The following is a 21,230-nucleotide window of genomic DNA, read 5'->3' on the forward strand; positions in this document are numbered from 1 at the left end:
CCCCGCCAAATTATCTGGATGACAAGTAATTAACTGGTTCTGGATAAGTTTCAAATCCAAACCAACTGAAAACCAACTGATATGAACAGAAGGCAGAAGACAAGGACTGATGGATTCCAGAATCATTCAGGGATGTGCTCTTCTGCCCCCCAGGCAAAACCCTGGAACACTGGAATGCTAAAGATTGATAGCAAGGTGGCTAAATTCCAAACTTAATATTTGCAGAAGAAGTAGGAGGGCATATCTGACTTTTGTTTTAAAACACCTCCAAAAAATTCGGTGCAGACGACAAAACAGATGGAGCAGGAGACAAAAATCAGTACATCATGAAATTCTAGTCAAGTGAAAAAGATGGCACAGAAATTCCCATGTCTCCAATCTGATGGATGTAATATTTGGAAAATAAAAACAACTCCTCCCAGAAAAAGAAAAACCCCTTTCATATATCAAAGCTAAGTCAGCTATCAGAGTTGCCAATTTCTGATCAAGATTATAGGACTTGAAGATGAGATCAGAAATAAAGCCAGAAATAAAGGCTGACRTGAACTCAGGTAATGGTAAGCTAAGCTCAGTTACCCAATAGCTTCAAAAGAGTAGTGAGCTGAAAAATTGCTGCTATTAGATGTAAGAATCCAAGGAATGAACAAAAGAGCTGATTAAACCATCCTTATGATTTAGAGCTTTGTATTAAGMAAAAGCAAATGAAAGTTCATAGAGGACCTGGAAAGAACTGGCGTAAGGAGGGATGATGTCATTAAACAGAGGTCTGGGAGATAAAGAAATCTGAAAGCAAGCAGGAGAAACACAGGTCTTTGCACTTCAGAATCCAGGACATTTACCTACTTAACTTGCCTGAAACCAGATTTACAGTATTGTTACATGCAAGGATGGATAAGCAGCTGGCGTCCTACAAACAGGGCATGGGATAAGATGCATGAAGAGATGCTCGACAAAGCTGTAAACAAACCACCTTTTCATCACTGGGATAGTATGACTGCGAAACAGACATTTATCCATGTGACTTCACATTGTCACCAGAGGGGACAACTTCTGCGCCCCAGCCAGGTCAGACAGAGACTTGCAAACCTGTTCCACTCACCAAACACTGCTTTCACTGACAGCAGCGATGAATYGTGTCCTGCCCATCAGTCCTCAAGGCCTCAAACACACAGAAATGAGCTGTTTTGTGCTCAGGGTTTTTACAGAGAAATTATCTGTTGTAATTTCAGATGCAATACTCTGTACTTCCTACTGTGAASAATTTTGGGTTTCTGTTATATCWGACAGCTTTACAGAAAATGAAAACTGATCATCCCAGCAGTTGCACCACCAGAGGAGGTCCTGACAAGCTGCAGACCCACAGCTCCTCCACACCAATATCAAGCAAGGGCAAAGCTGCTGAGGAGCAATATAGGAGGGGAGCCTCTGCCTGGCCACAGCAGCTGGGATTCCTTTGCTTCCCAGTCACCTCTGAAAGACATGTTCCTCTTCCTCCTCCAAGTGTCCAGGTCGYACAATTCACACACAGGTATGCAAAGAGTTTGTGCCTGGACCTGGTGACAGACWGTCCCTTATTTTAGTTGTGTGAAAGTGCACATTTGGACACATAAAAAACACCCCAAGTCTGCTAGGTGAGCAGTGTGCAGCCATTCCCCAAAATGTGTCATATGCTTCTGATCAAGCCCTGTGATGGGACATGACAGCATCCTGCCCCCTGACACAACCACACCCTYGCTGTTCACACAAGTCTAGAGAGCTGTCCATTCTTTTTTAGGTGATATGTGCATTTTAGCTATGAGAYAAAAATATTTCTGGTCATGTGATGGCAAAGGCACTGCAAGGACATGCCAAACGTTGTCTGCAGGTCACAGGATGAACTCTCAACTGAGAATGCTGTGCAGTAATTTTCCTTGGGGTACTTACCTGAACAAAAATCCCTGAGAGTTGCTGARTTAAACTAACAATATGTCTATACCACAGTTGCTTTTTCATAACAAAATAAAGTAAAATCAGTTTGTACAAGGCACAGGCCTATCAGTCTCAGTTTTCAGAGCTGAGACTAATGCTTAATGCTCTTCATGCCTATATTTGCATGCTGAAAGTTATCTTGAGCACTTACACTGTTCTGTGGACATGCCCCAAAACAATTCCTACTTCCTAATTTTCTAAAAYTGAAACTCTAGAGCAAACAATTAATAGCTGTGAACTTGCTATTCTAAACTAATTTCAAAATCTGAGCACAACTAAATCAAACTATTGTATGTATGTATATATAGCTTATTCTCTAAAAGATAACAAGAACTCACTTAAGAACACAGATCTATTATAAAATAATTTTTTATTTTAAGAAAAAAACCAAATAATATGGTAAATTAATTATTCATCCAATGAACTTCTTCAGAAGTAATATATTTCCTTTCAAAATAATTAATGTACACCAAGAAAGCAGGCTAGACTATTTCACCCTGCAAGATTATAACTACAACACAAGAACCACTTAAGAAAGCAGAGAATCAAGCCTGATACCACTGGAACATCTTCAGGCTGGGCATTTGATGTGAGCAATTGTTCACCAGTAAAAAGCACAAAATCACTTAAGAGATCCATTCTCCTCTGCAATTTATTTCAGAAATAGAACTCTGGTAGTTATACCTGCTGAGCTTTAAGATGTTCTGCCAATAAACAGGGTTGACATTTCCGAATGCTACACTTCAGCCAAAAAATATGCTTTGCAACCCAGAAGTCCTCTGCCAAATAGGGTCTATCATGTTTTCCTGCCCTGAAAAATTTTGATTATGATGGTTTTTTTTTTTGGACCTCCATAAATATTGAAAATTTTGCTCTGCTGGTTTTGGCAAACTGAATAAAAGTGAAGAGAGTAAAATAATAATAAAAAAAGAAACAGCTATAAAGTGCAAATATGGAAGATGTTATTTCTAGCTTAAAGAAAACCATATACTTAATCATTGTGCAAATAGCTCAGTGAAACAGAGTACAGCATTTGCTGAATTTTGAGTTAAACTCTGCAATTTCTAGTGCACCAAAAATTAAAATCTTCATTTGGTTAGGATCATAAATTGCTGGTCACTATGTATCAAAACAGTCCTAGGTACTTAGAGGGTATTAGACCTCATTTCACAGTGGGCCCTACTCAGGATCAGAATAATCTTATTACTACTCTTCCCCATCAACCAAAGAATCTTGTTGTCTTGGAACATTACAGACATCAGTCCAAAATAAAAGTTTTTGGACCTGACTAAAGAACAAGGAGGGTTAACACAAATGCTTATTTCAAAACTTCTAGAAGAAAAAAAATGTATGAAATTTCAAGCACCCCAGTAGACTGAGATTATGAGCTGAAGCAAGAGGAATCATCTTTACATGCTTTAAATTAACTTCCTCAGAAGTGCCTTTACAAGAACAGTGCCATTAAAATTCAAATTAACTTCTATGTGAACAGAAAGTCTGAACTTAATATTAGTAATTTAAAACAGATATCTTACAAATCTTTCACAGCACTCAACTTCAGGGTAGCATTAAAAGCATATTTCTAAGCAGTTTGAAGCCTAATCCACAAGGAGATTACTTATCTTCAAAGCCACCTGCATGCTGTAATTTGAAGTATTATGCTGAGATAAGACTGTAGACTATTTTAAGTGCCTTTTTTCCCTACTGTTTACAAAAAAACATTTAAGTATCCATCACACAACTTCACTACCCTCAACTACTGATTTAGGGGGGAAAAAAAATCCTTCCCCAGATATATGCCTGTTTAAGAGTAGTTTAACTCAGCAGTTTAACTYCTGCCTTCCATGCAGCTCTTTTCATTTTTATTATTGTTTCTCATTCCAATTACCCATTTTCTCACTCTTTTCTTATGGAGAGCCTCCTTCTCCATCCCAGCTGCCTTGTGAATTATTAATATAGCGGGAAAACAGTAGCAGGAATACTGGTTGCTTTAGGAAACCACATAAGCAGCAGCTAAGTTTTGTAGCATCCATCACGCAGCCAGGTCAGGTCTAACCAATATAACTGATAAACTGGGTGAGCCAGGTGACATGAGATTCTCTGGGAGAACACTATGTGTTCAAAGACTTAATTTCAAGCGTCTTGACGCAGCAGCTGAGTCACTGCGATTTATGGTGCAACGACTCCAGCCACCCAGKGGCAAGATAAAATGGTAGCTTAACACATTTTACCTTACTATTGGGAGTGGTTAAGAACWCTCAGCCAGCTCTGATCATCTGCAAGTGACCACTAGGGCATATAATTGTCCTTTTTTGATTTAARGCTCCTATTCAAAATTTCAAGTGAAAAATTGTTAAAAGCCTYTACAGAAATATTAATGTCCCTTAAAGACTTCCCCTAAAAAAACATTTGACTGCCCCTCTCATCTGTGCAAATCGCCAGCCTGGGTGCTGACCAGATACATCCTTGGCAGTGGTAGAGGCTCACGTTGGGATCTCTGTGTGTGCTAGGCATGTGTGCCACCACCAAGCTTCCTTTGACATGCRCCACAAGATGTAAAGGCAGCTTGTAAATCACAGCACATGCTGGTGCCCCCCTGCATGGACAGTGACAGCATCCAGCACTTTATGAAACACTGTCAAAAGGCTGTCCATTATAGCATRAATCTCGTTTCAATTCTAACATGAAATAATGGTCTTGCTGGGGTCACTGGGAATTTCAAAGCTGACTTGAAGGCAGACAAAATTTCATTACCATTTTTTAAATGTCCCATGCAGAGGACATAGGAACTATATATTGAAGTTAAAACAAACAAAATCAATAACAAACAAACAAAAAAACCCACAAAAAAACCCCAAACAAACAAAAAAAAAACCCTAAAAAAAAGCTTTAGATTGAATATTGCCCAAAACTGGGCATCACTGGCAAAGGAGGCAGTCCTATGTCAGCATAGAGAGCTGTGACACACCTGCATCCTGACCGCCATACACAACTCACTCTCCACATCTGAAGATCACAACAGGGCAAGAGAAGGCACAGAGTAGGGTGACTGACTTAGCTGCTCCTGAGAAAGCAGATGCTTTTCTGGGAGACATGAGAAAGTCTGGGACTTTTCAGTTTAAAGACATGGCTGAGGGGGATTTGTCTGATGCCTACAAAACTGTGAAGGCAGCACATGAAAAGAATGCAGGCCAGGTTTTCCACAAATCCTGTAATATTAGGCAGGATTGGGAAGACTTGGTGAAATTAGCAGATCACTTTAAAACCAATGAAGGACAGCACTGCTTTGCCCAGAGCACAGTGAACATCTGGAATTTGTTGGCACCATGCTGTAGAGTCAGAGAGGACCAGCACATTCGGGAAGGAACTTGACAAATTCATAGATGAAGTACACAGACACCAAATGAAATAAGGACATTCTCCAACATTCCTAATGTAACAATTGTGGGGTATTAGGGCAACAGAGTGGCAAACCCAGTCATCTGGCTTGCATTGAATTCCTAAATTGCATTTCCCTGTGGATGCAGACACATTACTGAGTTAGACAGTCCACTGGTCTGCTCAGCATTTCAGTTCTTAGGCATATTGTTATGAAGCAACAGCACAAACCTTACGAGAAATTATGAGCAAATTCAGCCTGCCTATGCAGATCAACACAAACAGTTGAACACAAGCTTTTTAAATCAAGGCTGCTTGCTGTTCATGTTTGCAGAGAAAATTCAGTGGATCATTTCAGACTGATACATRTAAGATGCAAATAATCAAAGTATTAGACACAGGTTCACTTCAGAAGTTTTGCAGTTTCAGTCTATTTCAGTATAACTAACGGGCAGAATCCAAAGCATGCAAACTTTATCTCAATAAGCAATGACARTGTAGGACCACAAAATGCTAGTCTCCCTAGATTACATGAATTTCCAGCTTGAAATTTTGAATTGTTACGGTGTTGATTTCCTGGCTTACCTTCACTGCACTGAAGCAAAAAGCATACAGGACAATCAGAACAACAAAGCTTCGGGMAATGCTGTACAGTGCAGATACGAACCCAGCAGCAGCTGAAACACAGACATGTGGTAAGTGGGAAGAAGGAGGAACTGTTTCTCACCCAAGCTAAGATGACAGTGTAGATGCATCTCAATCTTCTCCGTTACTTCAGCTATAATGAAAAACAAAAAAAAAAACCACTTCCAACAAAAAATGTCAATGCTTCATCTCTCAAGGGCCTTCTTTAATCTCTGACTGAAATAACACTAAAAAAATTATCACACATCAAATATATTGTCAATATGCCTTTCTGTAGAAGAATGTAAACTTTTTTTCCCTAGATGTTAACAGAAAAAGAAAGTTAAAGGTTTTTTTTTTWAAAAATATAGTAAAGATTCACATCACATATGCCAGAAAACAGCTCTTCGATATCAATCATATTCTGCAGCCTATAGTTTTGAAAACTTGTATACAACTTTTCAAAAGAGGAAAGAAATCTAATCAAGTGGGCCTTACAGGTATTCACCCCACTGTTAAATGCATACTATTAGCTGATTAAGCTTTAATATGCACTGTACTTTGTAACATGCAATAAYATATTTTAATCTGAGGTATAAACCTAAAAAGGGATAGCTCAGGCTGCAGGTGCTGCTACTTACCAGATCCACCAAAAAGCAACATGTCTATTTGTTCCAAAAGATATATGCAGAAGGTGTTGATTTGAGGGAAAAGTCCAAGAAGAGAAATTGCAGGAAAGCAATATAAAAACACTAAAAGAAAAAAAAATTATTTTAGAACACAGTCATACATACAACATATGGAAAATAGAGAAACATGCATCAAACTGGAAGAAGAAACTGTTGCAATAAATTCTGAAGATTATTCAAGGGAGCATATTTTAACCTCAGCAGCAATGATTTCACTTCCCTTCTCATGTATTCAAAATAAATAATGCTATTTTACACATAAGAAACTAAAGCTCAGAGTTAACTTTATTATTTATTTTGGATAAAAGCAGTGGCAGAAAAAAGAACATTATGTATCCTCCTTACTGCTTCTCGAACTCTTTCAAAGTTATATTGGTTCCTTTCAAAGAAGAKAAATTTTTATTTGCAGGCTTTGGAACTTCCTCCTTGAATCTGAGATTGYTCAAGCACAGCTAAGACAATTCAATATAAAGAAAAAAATTTCATGTCTAAGATCTAAAATATTATGGCTATCACAATATCCTGCCTCTCCCAGCAATCAACAGCAGACACTTATAGCAGCCTCTAAAAATGGGACAAAACTATAGTGAAACTTCCTGAGAATATTGTGCCAGCTTCCAGCAGAATGGACTTTAACTTTGCACTAGTGAAAGACCATTAAAAACAGGAAAGAAACTCAGGGATAAAACCCAGTCTGACAGCTTTACATACTCTCTTTCTGAATGGTTTTAATTTCAATRGTTGCTTCATAGACAAGGAAAAGCAGGAGTCATAATTCAGTAATCACACTGACAGTCTTATGTTCTGTTCACTTCCAGCTAGTTCTCCTTCCCTTCATTTACTCATGCATCCACCACAGAAAATGCTAAGCAAGGCTGTCTAGAAAAGCATCTAAATACACATTTGACCCAGGTGTAGGTTTTCAAGGATACACACACATATTCAATCATATTCTTACTGCTTTGTTGTACCAATACCAGAATGTTCTGCATGGCAGGGAGATRTGCGTCAGTCACTCTTCTTTGTTTACAAGTTTGTATTTGCTGCTTTACATCCTAGGAACACTACAGTCTCCTCCTATTTATTCTCATAAAGAGCAAATAATCACTAATACAAGTTACTCCTCTTTCCTCCAGTCAGATTTCTGAGAAGGAAAGAAAAGGACTTGTGTTCTTAGTTGAATGCTAATTTCACATTTTCCAGCTCATCTGAGGCATCTTGCACTAAAAGGAAACAATATACTAAGTTTGATCTGATAACTTTCATACATTTAATACACTATTGCTATCTAATACTGTAATTCTTCCAAGGAAGTCCAGCACAGGAGAGAAAACTACATGCTCAAGTGTTAAACACACACAGCACCTGTTTAAGTATACTTGAATTCACAGTGCACCCTTCAACACTACTTCCACCATGGCACAAATTATAAATATGTAAGAAAATGAGGAAAAACTCTCTCCTCAATCTTTTACATACAAATGCCAATATTAATTTCCTCTTCCTTTATTACTCTGCACAGTTTTAGATGCTCCACCCAGTCATGCCAAGCCAAGTCAGGACACTCTTGAAGACAGGCAATGGCATGACAGAAAACTGRTCAGTAGGCTATGGGGACTCATCATGGATCAACTCTTCCAGAATCTCACTGCTGAAACTCTCAGGAGATAGTGGTCCTTGGGCAAAGGGCTTGCAAAACTGCCAGAACTCATCTTAGAGACTACTGCATTACAGTTCAAATGACAGTCTTTGCTGTAGGTAGCAACCGCAGAAAAAGTGGAATAAGTGCAGTGGAAGGAATGATGAGGTGAAAGACTTGACAGTACACCAAGATGTAGAGACACAAATGTAAACAAGGAGGRAAAAGTTGGTTGACTCTTAAACTGTCCTCACCTCACCCTCTCTCTATTAAGAAGCTCTAACATTCCTAGCAACTTTTTTTAGCTAAGGCAGCTTAATTTAGATCATCCTGCACAAATGAGCACACCAGTGAGGAAAATAAATGCTTGTCACTTACAAAAGGATTGAACTTAGAAGCAGTAGTTCCCCTTGTGGGATGCACACAATAAAAGTAACTGATTAATCCTTTTAAATTGCATTATGAACTCCAGAGACAATTTCTTYAAGCATCACACATTTTCATACTTTAAACACCTTTAAAAGCTGGACCAAAAGATGCTTATGTGAGCTGCTGCATTTAAGTTTGAAGATTTCCTCTGAACAAGCACCTATCACGTAAATGTGAGAGGGAGACACAAGTTATGACCTGGGAAAATTTATTTTTTGCCATTTTGAGAAACGGAAAAGGGCAGCATCACTGCCAACATTTTAGACAATTTTGGAACATTTTAAACATTTAGAAAACGATTTTTTTTTTAATTATGTATGTGAGTAGTAAAATGTCTTTTTCACAAGAAAAAAACAGCATTATTTCAGTGAGAAGTAGACTATTTGTTCTCCCTCTCCTGAATATAGGATGGCATAGCATTCATAGGCTTTCCTCACTTGACAGAAGCTCAGTTATCATTAAAAGTAGCAGGCACAAGACTCACTATCACAAAATTTTGCCACCTCCTGATTCTCAAGTCTTCTGTGATGTCTGCCAAATAATTTCACTTACCTGTTGAATGTTTAAATGGTTTCATCACAAGAACCATAAAGTGCATAACTACTTTTGTCACTAACCAAATCTGTAGCATCCAGTGACTGAGGCTGGCTCTATCTGTGCCCTTACTTGCACTTCATACGTTAYCTAGCAAAAATGTCAGCTGAAATAAGGAATTCAAGATGAAAACCATAGTTACAAATTAAGTCATGAACCCCCAACTAATGTAAGTACAAATCAAYAGCAGAATGACCACCAATTTAAATCAAACAGAATCAGATCATAAGTAGATTGCAAATAAATGGACATGTTAAAAACAATGTTTCRTAAGTAATTAGGTCCTACATTTAACAAATCTGCAATTTTCTTTTATGACCTTGTTTCAAGATTTTTATCAGAGTATGATATGGAGCATCACACTAGCTCTTTGGTACATTCTGTGATTTCCAAACACCTGAAATTAAAGACTTTTCCTTTCCTTGGTACTTGCAATGCACAGTCAAGAAACCCTTGATTTCTAGACATAGCAACACCGAAACCACAATAAATTATGATTAAAATATAAACTAAAGGGTCACCACACAATGATAGACCAATAGAAAGAGTTAAAAAATATCTAGCAAATAGGCAAAGTTACAAAACAGTAGTAAGACTTYTTTGGTATTCAGAGGGACCAACTTCCCCCATTATTTTACTGCCCAAACCAAACACTTCTGTACCTTCATTACCTAAGGGAGTCTACACTCAAAGTGCAGCAAGATGCTGCAGGATGCCAGACTGCCATGGACATACAGAGGTCACTGCACGGTGAAAACTTTCAAGGATTCACAGCAACCAGAAGTTAGGATTCCCATAGAGACAAAGCAAGGAATGGCCAAAGCATGGCACCAAACCTCCCTTGAACCATTACACCTTAGTAAAATAAGAACAGAGAACAAGCAAAGAGAAATGGTTTCTTCTCTCTTACTCATTTAACACATGCCAGCTGGGGAGATGAGCCTGTATTTTCCCCTTCTCCTCCACCCTCTCCTGCTTCAAGAACATGCTCTGCCATCTCTTTTGAGACCAGCCAAAATTAACACATTTACAACCACACTTTGTTTTCTTATACTGGTTGCTATAGTTTTTCATTTATCTCTATCCCAAGTGTCATCTAAGATTCTTGCTGAATTATTTATCAGCATTTTTACTGCTCACCTTTGAGAGACAGAGAAAATAAGATGTAAAGAGAAACTTTAATGAGACCAAAGGAAAGTAATGAAAGACGCTAATTAAAGTAAGTGAGATGCAGATCTTCATATTCCCCTGTTTCTGGTGAGAAGAATTGGRAGCCATGGTTTCCATGTTAAGGATGAGGACGCTTTCCTAAAAACAGTATGCCTTTGAGGCAGTAAGGCTGACCTGAGTGTGGCAAAAAGCAAGTACAACAGTCACAGACAAACAAAGACCTTGAAAATTCTACACTACATCACAAAAAGTTTTTCTTCTACTACAGTAGGTTTTCCTGTTTCTAAATTCACAAATAAACAGGCCATCTTTGGTACACTACAACGCAGTTTTTTGGGACATTTTCACAACTTTTACAGTAAACCTCACATTTCCTACTTTGTTTCATAACAGTGTTGCACTTTTGACAAGAGGCCAATTCAGCACTTGTATCTGTGGCTCAGCTGGTGTAACATCACATTTGTAGACAGTAATCTGGTGTGCAACAGGAAGAAGTGTGCTGACAGAATGGGGTAATGTCAGCTGTGGCCACTCCAAATCAGTGCCATGGGATCAGACCTGTCTTGGGGCAGTATCGGAACATCTTCAGCAACCTAAGAATACAATTCTAGAAGGAAACAGGTTGAAAGAGCTACTGCAGAGTGACTGCCCCACACTAACTGGTCTCATGGACAATATGATTAAACTAAAACATGGAAAARCACTTTCTTCATGATCAGAAGAATGTCTGTCTGAGGAATCGGCACAGATTGGCTTCCAGGCATTAAATTTAAAATTCAAGTTATTCTACAGTAACTGCTCCATGCAGATGAGCCCTTACAAAGATAACTGCATTTCACAGATGATGTCTTTTGCTAATAACCTCAGTGACTTTTAGTTTTCTATGGAGACATTTCTGTGAGCTTCATTTCATTAAGAACTCCCTTTACATGAGGGAAAGTTTCCAGCTGCCCCCCGCCCCTGTCTTAAGTCATTCCAAATGTTTCTATCAATTTGACTTTGAGTTGTGCCTCCATAGTGTGTGTTTGATTGCCAGCATGGGAGAACACAGACTGCCCTGCTTAACACTTAATTCCTTTTTGCAGTCCTAGGGAAAACATTGACTCACCTATTACATGGTCTCTGGCTGACTGGAGAGATCTGGGAGAAAAGAGCTTCAGGCCATACATGGTATAAACAGGAAGATTCGTGTCTTTAGATCCAGCATCTAGCAGCAGAATAAGGCCACATAATATACAAAAATATACAGGTCTGCTGTAAACTATGATTTTATTATGTCCCTGGAAAAAAAAAAAAAACAACAAAAAGTTAAAATTTTGTATTCATTCTCCTACTGCATGCACTGCATTAAACTAGAGAGAGGGTCAGGGGTCAGACAAAATACTTTAATGACTTATACATAATAATTAGTAATAAAAATGTTACAAGGTGTTTTATCTTCTCCAGAGGAGACTTCCAAAAGGCACAACGAGCAGTTAAGACTGACTCCAGCAACCATTTATGCTTTTGAAAACCTAGCCTTCCAGACCTTTCAAAACTTACCAATTCCAGGAGTCATAATTTTCTGTGGAGAAAAACCCCTTATCCTGTCTGAATGTTTCAACAGAAAAAGAATTTTTCTCCATATTACTTTTATTTTATTGAACATCTGTTTCAGGTGGTTTGACTTTTTTTTACTTTATGAAATATAAAATTAATTTAATTTTTTATGGAATCCTGGGTAGAAAAAAAAAATAGAGCACATCCCCAGTATACTGTGAGGCACGGGGGTGGGTTTTTTCTCACCAACTTTATTTTGTTGTTGCTTTGAACCACTTGACAGCAGATCAGCATGCCTTCTGAAGAGGGTGACATTCATCAGCAGTTTCTGCTCTGCTTCTCATGAAGCACTTTGAAATGATGATCCAAAGGAATTAGGATGTGGAAGAATTCTCATCTGATGTCTTTCATACACATCTCTCACACAACTGATTCCCACTAATCCTACAAAACACTGTTGTGGGGCTGCAGGCCAGGGAAACTAACAGACACTTAAGAAAAATCTTAATAGTTCTGGTAGCAATCTAATGGGTAACTCAGACATTTTAAACACCGATGAGTCAAAAGATTCCTTGAGTGTGAAAAGCCAGGAGCAAAGACAAGAATCCAAGTTTGCCTTGCATAAAGCTGCAACTGTTCTTACTAGAAAATTGTAATTTAAGTGAGTATAATAAAAGATCATGTCTTTTTTGAGTCTACTTGCTGACTTGAAACAGCGGCTGTGTTTGTTTGGCTGCCAGCCCAGCTCGTATGTTAGCACTGCTATTAACTGATCTGTACTCTCTTTTGGGATCAATCAGTTAACAAGGTGGCAGATTACAGGGAACTGCTGGGCTTGTATTGTGCCTCGCATCCATGGAATATGAATCAAGTCAGGGACACAAATCCTTGCTGTTTAATCAATTTCCATTTTACTACTGCCTTTTTTTTTCCTTTTTTTTAAATAGGGCACATGTCGACAAAATAATCCATGAATTAAAGAGATAAAATATGACTTTAAAAAAGAAAAATAATTTAATCTTTTACTTTCTGGCCTTTTTAAAACTTCATTTATGTATGAGTTGTGTCTTATGAAAAGAAATCAATAAACATTCACCCAAGCAATTGCTTTATGTTTTATATCCTGATGTGCACTCCAGACCAAAGTCTGTTTCATCGTGATGTTACATTCTTGTCTTACCTTTTGAACTATGGAACCCAGTTTTATCTTTGCATGGTGATTATTTGAAGGCAGCTGGTTAAGACAGAGTTGATGACTACAGGCCTAGGGGTTTAACTCGAAACACTTTGCAGTTCCACACAGAACACTTACATACTCAGTTAGGTTTAGAGCACATATTTAACTCATACTTCTAAAGTAGTTTACAGTCTGCTGGGTGAAGAACTGGCTGAAGGGCAGAGGCAGAGCTCAAAGGGCTGTAGTGAAAGGGGCCACATCTGGCTGGTGACCAGGAAAGTTCCTCAGGGCTCAGGTCTAGAGCCAGTTCTGCTCAWTAGATTTMTCAGTGATCYGGATGCAGGAACTGAGCACACCATTAACAGATCTGCTGGTGACACCAAGCTGGGAAGTGCTGTTGGCTCTATTGAAGGTCAGGATGCTTTGCAGACRGAACTAGATAGACTGAAACATTGTTGTGATTAACGAGATGCAGTGCTGAATCCTGCTCCTAGGATGAGTAATGCTGGACACAAGTATAAATTGTGAGAGGAGTGACTGGCGAGCAGCCCTGCAGAAAGGGACCTGAGTGTGTTGGTCACAAGCAGGTTCAGTGTGAGTCAGCTGTGAGCCCCAGATGCCAAGAGGGAAAACTGCATCAAACACAGCAACAGCAGCTGCTCAGGAAGTGATCATCCTAACGTCCTCAGGATGGTGCAGCCCAACCTTGAGTGATCTGTGCAGTTCTGGGACTCACAATTTAAGAAGGATGCAAAGGTCCCTGAAGGAATCCAGAGAGACGCAACGAAGCTGGTGAACCACCCTATAAAGTGCAGTTAAGGACTTTAGGCTTTTCTAATTTGGAGAGGACAAGACTCAAGGTGAGTCTGCCTACAGCTTCCTGTGGAGGGGAAGTGGAGAGAGACGGTGGTGATGATCTCCTATCCCTTGTAGCCAGGTATGGATGTGTGGGAATGGCTCTAAGGTGCATCAGGCAGRSACATGTCTTTACTGAGAAGGTGGTMAAACACAGGAACAGGCTTCCTAGAGAGGAGGTTGATGTCCCAGGCCCGCCAGTTTTTAAATATTGGACAATGCCCTTAGCAACATGTTTTGACTTTTGGTCAGTCCTGAAGTGGACTGCATGATCATTATGTGACTTCTACCTCAGTTAGAACAGAATACACTAATCCAATYACCCTTACCATACTAACTACAATAATGCTAGTTATGACTGAGAAAGAAGATTCTGGAGGTTTTCTGGAAGCTGCAAATGCGAGTGTATACCACCTTCTCCTTTTTCAGGTGGTGGTTGTGGAGAATGAGACAGAATCTTGAAAAGGAAATCTTTCTAGAATCATATCAATAGAAGCAAAGCAATTAAGCAGCAATGCACTCAGAAGTCTGCACAGCTCTTGCACTGCCTGGAATGTGCCTGAGCACAACAAATACTCCAGTCACTACATCTGGGGAATATGCAACACAACACAAGAAAAAGGAACTGCTGCAAGTATTGGTGTTGTATTTCACTGTCATTTACATGCTTCATACGAGAGGGATTATTTGGGATAGGACTGGTTTGAGACCAACAGCAGACACCTTCTAGGAAAGAGACTATCACTTCCCAAAAGTCACAGCCAGGGGACAGATATTACATTTCATATTTTAAAGCTTTAGAAACAAATATAAAAACAGGAACAAAGTTCTCCTGTACCTGCCACTGACAGACCAAGCTAGGAAGCCCTTCACCAACATGAGCATGTGGCAGCACTTGTTTAACAAGATATTTTAGATATTATGGGTTCATTTTGTTTTACTAGACAAACTTACCAAATTCTGACACACAAAACTGAATTAATCTTGGTGAAATTACTCCACTCTGCATTCTCATTTAGAAGAATTAAAATAATGAAGCAGAATTTCTTTTATATTTTATATGTCATTTGTTGAACAATCTTTTTTTCCTTCACTGAAAAAAATTCAGTGAAAGCTCTTCTTTCCCAAAGTCTGCTTAAAAATGCACTGGTTTTTTTTTTCATGTCCATGTTTCTCATCAACATGTTTCACATCCTACCAATATATTCACAGCCTACCAACACAGCAATGAGGCATCTCATATTTATATAAAAATATTAAGACTTTCAACAAAGAATAATTTCATAAACACATCCATTTACTAAAAAAACAGTTTTGACTGCAAAGCATTTTGATGGGAAAATTTTTAAAAGATCTAATGATTTTTTTTTTGTTTCTTTGTGGGTGCACACATGTAAGAGGAAAAAGACAAGGCTTGTGCAAGAAATGTGCATGTGCTCAGTTCTACAGACAAGCTTACAGGGACAAATTAAAAATACTTTTTAAGTGCCTTATGGGATTTATGAAACTGCCTATGGTAGCTACACAACTGAGCTAGCTATCTGCTTTGGCATGTAATGGGACTGAGACAATGAATCTACGCAAGAGATTCTCTAAATCTTGTTAAGAGCATAGCTGCAAACTTTCAAGCTCAAATGTCTTAGTGAGCCTGTGCTAGATTCTGAGCTATACAGGTGTTTCACAAAGCACTTWGAGTCAAGCTCTCCTGATCCTTCTAAATAGCCATTAATAAATGCAAAACCTTGCCTAAGGTTTGCCTAAAACCTTGAAATGCACATGACRAAGATCTCCTGGATCTTTGATAATAATAATACCCTGCAGTCACCAGCAGCTCGCTTGTATCACGTCAGTAACAGCAAAAGATAACACACTTTGGAATGGACTTCATTTTCTTCTCTCCACCACTCCAGTGAGGAGGCTGCTCCTACATTTGACCACCCCAGAACCACACACCCCTGTGTGAACAGCCACTAAAGGCCACCAGCTCCCAACAGACCAGAACAGGAAAGACTAAAGCCCCAGGTGACAGGAAAATTAGATTCTCATCTTGTAGCAGGCAACAGTACTAAACCTGCAGGAACAATAAATGCAGGCTCTTCCTCAGCAGCAGCGAGTGAAAACATTGGCACTCAGGAGGAGTTTGGAACAAAAGCTTACAGCATCTCTAGACACTGTGTTTTCTGAACTCATTGGATGCTATTTATATTTCAAAATGTTGGATGCTGGTGATGACAAACCCACAAAGTCATATCAAATAGTGACAAACTCTGCACGTAAGATAGGGAAGAAGTTTGGAACCTCCTTGGCAGGCATGGATAATGTAAGGCATTGGTGGCTACTCATGGATCTAAGAATAGAACTTAATTCATTGTGCAGACCTGAGGCTCAGGATGGTTTGTTTCACACTGAAAAAATCTCATCTGCATTTTCATTCATGGGCATGATACAGATCATTCTTTAATCCCTCTGCTGCTCTGCATCCTTACATTAACATGAAGAGATGTTATTCTTTTTAACTTTAATGCACTCACATGAATTATGAAACACTACATGGACTACCTTTTCTCGCCTTCTCATTGTCCTATTTTTGAGGTGCTTAGTAGCTCAAGCAAGCCTTTACAAACACATATTGTGTTAAAAAGATGTAATGTAGAAATTGCTAATCTTCTGTTTTAGCATAATAACACCTCTACTTTTAAAACCCTTAGTGGAAAAACTGTCCAAATTTTAATCATATTGGAGTTTGAACAGTGCACCAAAAAGTTTGCAAGAAAGTATCCCTAAMAGAGTTTTAGGAAAGAAAAGGTAGATGGGAATGCATCTATTGTTACTCTTTTCCATTGCTGCATGACTTACACAATACTATACAACGATTAACATTTGTAATAGTACTGTGAGACCCTGAAACCCAAACCTTGATTCTGCACTAAAAAAAAATGTTCTGTTTAAACACTACCTTGTGTTTAATACTGTAGTTAAACAAGGTCAAGATAGGTTTATAATGAAGTTTTGATTACACTGTTAGCCACCCACTTTAAACAAACGTACACATTACTAACGTCTAATTATGTGTAAATCATTTGATTACACTTCACATTACTATATCTAGACAGATGCCAGTTGAACTGACAAATTATATTTTTTTAACACATAAATCCCCAGCTTTTCACTAAAGTTGGAATCATTTCTTTAATGTACTGAAAATACTACCCTACAATATCTAAGTTGCTATTCATTATCTTTCTCTACTTTTTATGCAGACATTTTTTCCTGTGAATGTATTATAACCTAAACCACCACAACTCCATCCCTTCATAACTGATATGGAAAGAAAACTGAGAATCTTCTGAAATTCATCTTGTGAGGTATGTAGCATGCATACGTGAATAACATAAATTTCAAGTTCAGCCTGTATTTCTAGCCTCTAAACTGACAAAATTTAATTGCTCCCTGCCAAAAGGAACTGATCCAGCAGATCTGAAGTTTTCAACATGTCATTTTTGAAACCTGAGGGAAGAGAGGGCATCCTCAAAAATATTCAAAGAGCTAAATAAGAAACAGAAGCAACTAAGTATCCAGTGTAAAATAAAAGGAAGGGGCATTATGACCACTGAAATGCCTTTCAAGATCTGCAAATCAAAAATGCTGAGACATTGACAGGTGGAGTGGTMAGGTTGCAGTTGTAGGATGATGACCTTAGACCAATCTTATAACAAGGACAGACTTGTGTAAAGRACTGGCTCTTTGCAAGGTGGGTGGCACCATCAGAGTTCAATTCCTTAGATACACCCAACAAAATAATAGCCATCAGCAAGAATCCTTACATCCTGCATTTGCTCAAAGATTTGGCCATTTCTTCAGGACTTAAGCATAGAAATTGACCATATTGTAACAAAGGGAAAACAACTGTGCCATCTAATGAACTAATATTACTATTAGTAAATACACCTTCCGTAGAAAATTAAAAAAATAAAAAGATCAATCCCTAATCTCAAAAAAAAAAAAAATCCCAATTTAGCAATGACTGAGCTGCTAGTCTGGAACTTCTCCTCTTTTTCTGTCTGTTTCTAAAGGAAAGCAAAGAAAAGTTTGTGATGTCACAGGATCGAATGTCAGCAAGACACTCAAGATGAATTTTTTAACTGCACATATTAACTTACAGAAAAAGCACTTTTCTAATATCAGTTATAAATTCAAATAGCTTAAAAATAATTAAATCTGGTACAAAGTTTTGAAATCACAGATGTATTTTTCTTTTCAATAAATCCRCTCGAACAGCAAATGACTAATATTTGTGTTTCACTGAACAACCAGCTGTCTCACAATAYACAAGTGATAATAAAGGAGAAAGACTGGTTTTACTGACTGACACTTACATGTATTGGCGAAGCAGGATCAGGCTGAACACTCTAAAAACAAAACAGAAAAAAGATATTTGCTTATACAATTTTGTCTTCATGGAAGTTAGAAGAGAATTCAGCAATTGGCTGTGAACTTGAGTCCTACCTTGAGGAGAGAATACTGGCAGCTGGCCATTACGAGACAGAACAACAGAACCCAAATGTCTTTACAGAAGCCTTGATTCAGAGTCAGGAATCCAAGAAATGAAACAAGGACTACTAGAATGACTGCAAATACATTTTCCTTTATATCTTCTGTCCTATGTGAATAAAAGTGTTGGAGAAGCACAAATATTTATAGACTCATTTGAGCAAGGCAGGTGCATTTGTAGTGGGTATCAGCGGTCAGTGCTGCAGCTACCATTATGTACTGGATCCCATAACTACATTTCCGTATTCAATGGGGATTTCATTCCCCATGACAATAAAATCTTATTCAAAATGATAGCTAAAATGCATAGGCAAACAAGTCATATGCACTGAAATCTAATATCCCTTCCCATCTCACTTCCCAATTAGAATTCCCCGATGGAGATGATTTGAATGTAAAAAAGTGTATGCTTACAAAAGCACAAACAAAATWAAAAAAAAACCCAACACACAAACAACTACAAATAAAATMAAATAAACAAACACTTTAAAATGAGGAAATAAGGCATTCCATTAATGAAAAATATACATCTGACAACAAAGAATTGGATGAAAGACCAAATTTGTCAACTGATGTTTTATTTGTTTTATCTGTTCTATTAGAATGTGGAAGCTGAGATAAAAAGCAATGTTAATATGCAGGCTGTAACAAAAGAGCTTATCAGCAGAAAAGATTTCCATGCAATTGAAACACAGAGATAAGACACCACAGATAAGTAAGTATCTGCACTGGACTAAAAGCTCCCTGGCATGTAGCCCAATTTCTGCAGCAGGTAAAACTGCCATCTGAAATTTCTGCTGTGGAGTCCATGTTAACATACATGGCACAGCACTCCCACCAGAAGTAAAAATGAATAAACTTGGACTGGAACAGAGGCAGCAGCTGGAAAATCCCCACCTGAATGTCATCCTATAAATTTTTTTCTTTTTTTAAAGATTGGAGTATTTGGTTTACAATACCCTAGGATCCTTCTAGTTCTGATTTTCTCATCAGAAATCATTGGATCTAACGTCTGTGACTCAAATTACAAACTAGTCTACAAGCCTGGTTCTCACATGAACCAAAGTGTCTACCWGAAGACGAAGAACCACCGAAACCAACCCTCAACTTCAGCTTAAAGCAAAAACACATCTATCTAATCAACCTAGATAGAATAAAAGCTACTAACACAACTCCAATTCTCCTTTTTTCCTTCTCTAGTGGTTAGCATTGATTTATGGACATACGGAGCCACATAACATAACAGAACATGAAGCAGCTTTAAAAACAAAGCTTACCTGTCCAACAATGCCAGCAAGGTAAGACGATCATACCAGACTTTAATCCACTTGCCAGGGAATATCACAAATCTGTAGAACTGCCTGTTCAGCTTCTGTTGTGCTGAAGAACATGAAGAATCCTCAGGGTCCTGGTTGGGCTGCTACAAAAACAAACCAGAAATAGACAAAATTCTCTCACACTCACATACAGCTGCCAGCAAAACAGGTTTTGAAAAGGCCAAACTTACATGAAGTATCAGATTTTTAATTTTTTTTTTCTAAAAGGAGTAGTAAGAGTATATTAGCATATTTATTTTCTTAATTTTAAATTAGAAACAAAAATATCACACTAGCTTAATTATTGCAGATGGACAGAAGCTATATTAATTATGCAGCTCAACAGTGACAATATGCTTTAAAAATTAATACTAAATATTCATTTAAAAATAATTATTTTTTGGTTCTGATCCAGTACTTGTCTAAAGTTTCTTTTTGAAGATTTTCTCATGTATCAGGCTAATTACAGCACAACACAAAAACATGACAGGACAAATCCTTGTTTTTAAATGAAGAAACAATTAAATAAGTAGGTTTTAAGGTGTGACTTATMAACTTTTCTCCCAGAACACAGTCTTGATTATCTTTTCTGAGATGCTTTGAATACCATATCAGATGTGCCTCCTCAAAAACAGCAAGGATGGAAAAGAATTGCAAACAAGCACAAACAGCAAAACAGCACTAATTTAAGAGTCTCTAACCTCACTATCACAATCATAAATYCATCCTTTTAAATATTGCTTTTGTCAGATTCTAAGGCCTTTTCTGACTTCTCTACAACTCTCCTCCAACTAGCTACAGACCAAGGCTGCAAAGCTAGACAAGAGAAAAAAAAAAACCTCTGCAAAGCAGTGATTTCTTTCCAAGGTATACCATTACTGATGTTATGAAGGGGGGGGGAATCTCTTAATTTTCTTCAAGAAGAATAATCAGAGATTTCATTTTACTGTGAAGCCTAGCGGTTTTCAATCTCTTTCTAGGCAGCCTTCTCCCCACCTCCCTTAAAGACAATTAATCAACAAATATACCTATTGTGGAACTCTAGGCAATGTCTACATAAGAATTAGTTATGTTAGATTGGCTTTCCTAGTCAGGGAAGGGTATTTCTGTGTGAAGCAATTGATCATTGAATTACAACTGTCAGCAAAACAGTTTTTTAAACAACCTGTCCATCTGCACAAAGGCATTGTTATTTTTTTTTTGCTCAGATTATCAGAATAATTTCTTATCTTCACKTTCCAGGAAAAGGAATCTTACACATAGTTTACACATTACTTAATGTATTGCAGTGGATCAGCTGG

The 21,230-nt window shown here is 38.0% G+C and overlaps 1 protein-coding gene across 1 annotated transcript in view; it reads right to left on the minus strand.

Moving 5' to 3' along the window:
* PCNX2 (pecanex 2) overlaps positions 1-21,230 on the minus strand; it is a 153,718-nt gene that overhangs the window by 91,766 nt on the left and 40,722 nt on the right. Inside the window, exons 10-15 of the mRNA XM_057368443.1 lie at positions 19,891-20,033; positions 18,569-18,722; positions 18,439-18,471; positions 11,600-11,771; positions 6,612-6,722; positions 5,932-6,023 (exon numbers count right to left, since the gene is read on the minus strand). Coding sequence (XP_057224426.1) covers positions 5,932-6,023; positions 6,612-6,722; positions 11,600-11,771; positions 18,439-18,471; positions 18,569-18,722; positions 19,891-20,033 — 705 coding nt within the window. The remainder of the gene's footprint in view (positions 1-5,931; positions 6,024-6,611; positions 6,723-11,599; positions 11,772-18,438; positions 18,472-18,568; positions 18,723-19,890; positions 20,034-21,230) is intronic.

This window comes from Malurus melanocephalus, unplaced genomic scaffold (assembly GCF_030028575.1).
Source record: "Malurus melanocephalus ecotype Western Australia unplaced genomic scaffold, MMel_1.1 scaffold_92, whole genome shotgun sequence".
NCBI classification, from domain to species: Eukaryota; Metazoa; Chordata; class Aves; order Passeriformes; family Maluridae; genus Malurus; species Malurus melanocephalus.